Source organism: Doryrhamphus excisus, linkage group LG8 (assembly GCF_037039965.1).
Source record: "Doryrhamphus excisus strain RoL-2023G ecotype Guam linkage group LG8, RoL_Dexc_Guam_v1.1, whole genome shotgun sequence".
NCBI classification, from domain to species: Eukaryota; Metazoa; Chordata; class Actinopteri; order Syngnathiformes; family Syngnathidae; genus Doryrhamphus; species Doryrhamphus excisus.
The window spans coordinates 10,330,519-10,337,441 of record NC_136364.1 but is presented as its reverse complement, the minus strand read 5'-3'; the positions used below and the strand labels follow the sequence as shown (position 1 = coordinate 10,337,441).

The 6,923-nt window shown below is 41.5% G+C and overlaps 1 protein-coding gene across 1 annotated transcript; it reads left to right on the top strand.

Annotated features, from left to right (window-relative positions):
* Positions 1-282: 282 nt before the first annotated feature.
* On the top strand, positions 283-6,053 carry LOC131134967 (uncharacterized). Its single transcript, XM_058080719.2, has 4 exons — positions 283-514; positions 845-958; positions 5,507-5,549; positions 5,642-6,053. The coding sequence occupies exons 1-4, from the start codon at positions 461-463 to the stop codon at positions 5,776-5,778; spliced, it is 348 nt and encodes a 115-aa protein (XP_057936702.1). The 5' UTR covers positions 283-460; the 3' UTR covers positions 5,779-6,053.
* Positions 6,054-6,923: the final 870 nt, after the last annotated feature.

Sequence of the window (6,923 nt, the reverse complement as noted above, 5' to 3'; positions counted from 1 at the left end):
AAATTCAAGGACTTCATTTCATGAGTTTTGGATTAACTGTGATGGGAACATTTCCAATCATCAACTGGTGTGTGTTTGCGTACCTGTGCAGGTGCCAGCACACCTGAGGGTTAAGTTGTTGTGCAGAGGAAAAGATTAGAGCTTCTCTATTTGTGTCCTGCAAAGCTCTTTAACAGTCTTACCTGCACGGGTCAGACACTGTGGGAATGAAGTGTGTGTGTGTGTGTGTGTGTGTGTGTGTGTGTGTGTGTGTGTGCATCTGGGAGCAAGCGAGCTGGCATCATTAAGTCAATTGTCCCTGTGGAGCAGCCCTTCATTCCTCTCCTGATTGCTGAGATCCCTCCTTGCGTCCTGCCTCTATCCATACATTTAGAAGGACGCTGGGAAGGAGATCCACACACACGCACACTGAGGACATTAAGGACTTTATATTGAGGACGCTAAAGGACCAGTGGTCAAGATGTTGATCACCATGCTAACAGCCATGTATGTGATGGTCAGAGTCGTAGAATCGGTAAGACATGTAAATTAGTAGAACTGGATTGAATAGATCATAGTCAAATTAGCAAAAAGTGATAAATTAACATATATTTACAATGACAAATATAAAAATATGTGCTTGTCGACAAAAGTCTATCCGCTAGATTTGTCATTAGTCACTTTTGTTAATATTTAGAGGGGTCTGCATACACCTTATATCTTCTTAAAACGTGTGTAATAATGTATTATTATTAGGCAAGGTAGGCCACCATTTGTACATAAATGCATGGGAAACACTGTTTATGACTTTCTTACTCAATGCTTTTAATGCGTATGATGTCATATCTACATATTTTGTGTGCAGATAGGGGTGCGCTTGGCCGGCCAAAAGGAACCACTGCCTTACATGGTGTCCCAGCCTTTACCTTGGCAGGTCCACTCCGTGTCACACAGCCGCAGGAGCAGCAAAGCAGATGAGGTTAGCAAGGACACGCCGAGTGTGTGGTCTCTAATTTGGCTATTTAATGACCCCACTACACCTCATGGTGGGTTTGAGCCCACAAGAGTATGACAGAAATAATCATGTTGACAAATAACTTTAACGAGGTTGTACCATGCTGACGCACTGCTGGTGTCCCGCAGTCACACTGCGCTCTACTCAGAAATGCATCAAACTGCCTCATTGCGACTTTTATACTTGTATATTTTATACTTTAATTGATACCAAAGACGATCTCACTTTACAATAAGGTACACAAAAATACAGTAGTTACTGAGGAACTAATGAAAAACTAATTACAGAGGAACTAAGGCACATACATTTAGAGTGGTTACTGAAGAACTAATGGGGAACTAATGAATAGTTACTGAGGAACTAAAGCCCTACATTTAGAGTGGTTACTGAATAACTAATGGGGAAGTAATTAATAGTTACTGAGCAACTAAGGCCCATACATTTAGAGTAGTTAGTGGGGAACTAATGAAGAAGGCCCATAAATTCAAGGCAACTCGTGAAGGACTAATGAGGAACTAATGACTCAGGCCCATGAATTCAATGTGGTTACTGAGGAACTAACCAAGAACTAATGAGGAACTAAAGAATAATTACTGAGGAACTAAATCACATACATTTAGAGTAGTTACTGCGGAACTAATAAATAATTAGTGAGGAAATAAGGCCCATACCTTTAGAGTAGTTACTGAGGAACGAATGGGGATCTAATGACTAAGGCACTTAAATTTAAAGTGGTTACTGAGGAACTAATTTTGAACTAGTGAGGAACTAAAGCGCATACATTTAGAGTAGTTACTGAGGAACTAGTGAATTAAGAACTAATGAGGAACTAGTTAATAATTAGTGAGGAACTAAAACACATACATTTAGAGCAGTTACCCGAGGAACTAGCTAAGAACTAACGAGGAAATAATTAATACTTAGCGAGAAAAAGCACATACATTTAGGGGGAACTAAGGCAGATACATTTAGATTAGTTACTGAGGAACTAATGAATAATTAGTGAGGAACTAAAGCACATACATTTAGAGTAGTTACTGAGGAACTAACTAAGAACTAATGAGGAACTAATGAATAATTAGTGGGGAACTAAGACACATACATTTAGAGTAGTTACTGAGGAACTAGCTAAGAGCTAATGAGGAACTAATGAATAATTAGTGGGGAACTAAGGCACATATATTTAGAGTGGTTACTGAGGAACTAATGAATAATTAGTGGGGAACTAAGGCACATACATTTAGAGTAGTTACTGAGGAACTAGGTAAGAGCTAATGAGGAACTAATGAATAATTAGTGGGGAACTAAGGCACATATATTTAGAGTAGTTACTGAGGAACTAATGAAGAGCTAATGTGAGTAAGTAACAAAAACATTATTATTATGAGAAAAAGTGTAATAAAATTGTAAAAATCTAAATCCCCAAAATGTACTAAAAAAGTCTGGAGAGGTAAACCAAAAGTCTGCTTTGTAGGAGTCAAGGGTGTCCAAACTGCAGTCTGGGACACATTTGTGGCTCACCATTCTTTTTTATTGGCTCACGGCACAAAATGTAAAACAAAACAAGAAAATGCAATATAACTTTATTTGTTAAGCATTTGAAAACTACCACACTGGAGCAAGCACAAGTGTTGCTAAATAAAAATGCTCAATAAAATATATAATAAATCACAAAAGGTCACAAGGTAGATTGAAAATAAAAAAGTACATACAATTCAGTATAAAAACATAAAGGAATAGACAAAATAATAAACAATATGATTAACGCACTCCCAACGTAGATAAGTCACAGACAGTCAAGTCATAGAAGTCATGAGATTGCTCCTCCCACTAGCTAATAACGAATAAAGAAATAAGCAGAGCAACTCTACATAAGCCACAAATGCAGCAAAGTTAAGTAATACGTTGCGAGTGCAAGTGTAGAGCATTCTCCATGCGGTATCAAACATGTCTGAAACCGAGGAGGTGCAAACAGAACAAGACAGACTTCACGATTTAGACTTTGAAATTGTGTCGTGTCTTACACGGTGAGCTTGAGCCTGCATGCTGAGATCATGCCACGCAGCGTGAGACCTGCCGCCGGCACGCCGCCAGGTGAGCGGCCTAAGCAGCCTTCAGCCTGCAGGCGTCCTGCCGATGCCGCTCGCTGTGCTTCAGCTGCAAATCCCAATCAAGGGGATTTGCCTCGGAGGTCATGACTGTCGCGTTGCCAGATACACACACGCATGCTCACGCTCTTGAAAAGCCGGCGACTCTTGGTGCACCCATTCTATCTGATTGCCAAGAGGAATGTGAACAATGCAAACTTCCTGGTCACATTGCAGCACAGATGATTATCATTGGCTGCTTGTATCTGATGTAGCAGCTCACGCAACTCCTCATTCTTCTTCTTTTGTGCGTCACTCATTGACCACTTGCCAACGGGGGCGATGGGTTCAGGGTTCAGTGCCCTAGTTGGTTATTCGAACATTCTAGTGACTATTCATTCATTTTCTACCGCTTATGGGGGTGCTAGAGGCGGGGTACACTCTGGACTGGTCGCTAGCCAATCACAGGGCACACATATACAAACAACCATTCACACTCACATTCATACCTATGGACAATTTGGAGTCGTCAATTAACCTAGCATGTTTTTGGAATGGGCTGCACGGTGGAGAGTGGTTAGCACACAGGTCTCACAGCTCGGAGACCCGAGTTCAGTTCCACCCTCTGCCATCTCTGTGTGGAGTTTGCATGTTCTCCGGGTTTTCTCCGGGTACTCCGGTTTTCCCCCACATTCCAAAAACATGCTAGGTTAATTGGTGACTCCAAATTGTCCATAGGTATGAACGTGAGTGTGAATGGTTGTTTGTCTATATGTGCCCTGTGATTGGCTGGCCACCAGTCCAGGGTGTACCCCGCCTCTCGCGTGAAGACAGCTGGGATAGGCTCCAGCACCCCCGCAACCCTCGTGAGGTTAAACGGTAGAAAATGAATGAATGAATGAATGTTTTTGGAATGTGGGAGGAAACCGGAGTACCCGGAGAAAACCCACGCATGCACGGGGAGAACATGCAAACTCCACACAGAGATGGCCAAGGGTGGAATTGAACTCTCCTAGCTGTGAGGCTTGCGCACTAGCCACTCGACCTCCGTGCAGCCCATATCACATATATGATTTAAAAATCATATCCAGGTACAAATCCCATAGTATTTACATGTTTATGCTGTTTGTTGATGAGCCCGCTTAGTTCGATGGTCCTTGAACATACCATTGTATGTATCTCCCATGTTGTACTGGGACTACAACACTATATACTATACTATATGACTATTATACTGTACTTTTATGGTTTGTCTTTCCCTTTATATGTGGTCCCAAATACTGATACTATGTTGTTGATATTGTTACTGTCTTAGTTTTAGACAGTGAGCCGGTGTGTCCGTCCAAAAAAAAAAACATGTGACAAGAAAAAGGAAGAAAAAGAAAAAGCCAAGCAAATCTCTTCATCCATTTAGTGGTGATTTGCTATGTAGTTAGCATTTTATTTCAGTTTGAAAGCAGGTACTATTTCTTGTGCCATGTAGGTGATGTATACCACTGGCGTTATTGGAATATTTGAGGCTAGTTAGCTTACACCCGTTGTGCCTTTGCTCTGGATGTTGCCGTTTTGTAGTCCCTCTTGGATTCAGTTGGCTTTTTTGGGGGATTGTTGCTTCCTAAAATGGCAGAATTTGGATGACAATCTCTATTTCACAACTTGATGCTGTTGTCTCACCGCAACAGCCAAATAGAAATATAACTATAGGACAAACGTCCCTATTGGTGGTAGGATTAGAATTATGGTATGGGTAGGGTTAGCGATATGGTTGGGTAAGGTTAGGGTTAGGTTTATGTTATAATGGGAGTTATATTGGGTTAGGGTTATGGTTAATGAGGGTTAGTTATGGTAGATTTAAGGTTATGGTCGGATTATAGTGGAGCAAGGTTATGGTAAGGGCAACGTTATAAATATAGTTGGGTAAAATTAGGGTTAAGGTGGGGTTAGGTTAGGATTATGGCATGGGTAGGGTTAGTTATGGTAGGGGTAGTGTAAGGGTTGCATTATGGTATTGGTTGGGTTAGCAATATGGTTGGGTAAGGTTAGAATAATGGTGCAGTAGGGTAAGGGTTATGGTATTGGTAGGGTTGGAATAATGGTGGGTGTATAACTCCCAATGTAACATAACCCTACCCCCTAACCTTATACGCTATGCCTACCGTAAACCTAAACCTACCCATAACCTAACCCTTAACCCCAACGGTACCCTAACCATAAGCTAACACTACCCCTACCCTAACCCTACCATAACAATACCCTACTATACCCCTACCCTACCCCTTCATTGTCTTTTACCACTTTTAGTTTTGATTGATGTGTTCACTGCAGCTTGGTTTTTGCAGTTTCCCACGGTCCTATTCTGAAGTGACCCTCCGCAGTATTTACAGAAAGTGACCGTGTCTACTTTTTTTTTGTTTTTCTATCGCAGTTTGACGGCTACAGAAGGAACAGCATGGGCGTGTACAGAAAGTGTAAGTCAAACCCGACATGTCGTCTAAACGTTATCATGGTGTTTGAACTCTAAACCGGTCCCAAAAAAAGCCCTCTCTAATATGTCCAACAGACTCCAACGCTAGTAACGGCACATGCAGCACGGAGCCCACCTTACCCCCCTTGAGCCCCGTGGAGGTGAAAGCTGCCTCCACCATCCAAACCCACTTCAGGAAGTTCCAGCAGAAGAAGCAAAAGAACGGCAAGTAGATTCACGGAGAAGGAGTGTAGCCATGTTGGACTTGTTTGGATGCACAGAATCATGGATGGACCCTTTCATACTCACTACCATATTAAAACTAATCACTTAGCTTAGCATCAGAACATTTAATCATGCATAATAATATTCTGTATACACTTTTTGTTCATGTTATCTGATTGATTATCTATTGTTGGCAATGTTCTAATTAAAAGTGAATTATGTGTTAACGTTTCATGAACAAATGCAGAAAAACATGACATAATAAAAAACGTCTTGCAGTCTGCTCTGTGGTTGGATTTCTCTTACAGTATGTTTCCCTCTAGTGGTACTATTAGGGTATTACATCAGGCTCATTGCTAACTGTACAGAAGTAACACGACTGGAGTTGTTCTGTTTCTTTTCGGTGCCGAATTAGGTGCACAACCTCCCAGTAAGCCTAAGCTACATAAATAATCACAATATCAACATTTATAGTCCTGGAAAATGATGGAAAAATGTTTACTAGATATCCAAATAATGAGCAAAAATAAAAATGTATTGTAAACCTGTTTACTTTGAAACGATATGAGGGATGTCGCCATCTATTAGCTGATAAAGAGAACTCCCCCAAAAATGTAAACAAGGCAAAAAAAATAATACTTTAGGAGCCATCCATAATTTTCAACATTTTCACGAGCGTACAAACCGTATGATGGGGATGGAGGGGGTTAAGACATCAACGTACGCTTTTTTGAAAACCAGAAAATGTCGATGTCCCTATGTTCGAACTGCGGGATGCAGTCAAATTTTAGCGGGAATAGACTGGTCCCCCTGTCGTCGTATGCTAGCGCGAGAGCGTACCAGTCCACGCGATACTCCACGTGCTTCGCACTCCAACACAACAATCAGACAATGGGCGACCCCGATGATTTCGATGAACTATTTTCGTTCATCAAAAAGAGAATTACTGCCATTCATCGCTCACCGAGCAATGCATACGAACAATACATCAATGTTTACTGCTTTGTGTGTTCGGAAAGAAAGCGGAAGGACGCTGTAGCAGCTGGCCAGGCGGCTTGGAAAGGTTCCAAATCGAAGGAATCGAGCAGGGCGGAATTGTTCCGAAGTGCCGTTGCGAAAATGGAGAAGATCAAAACTAAACCGACCATCCTGA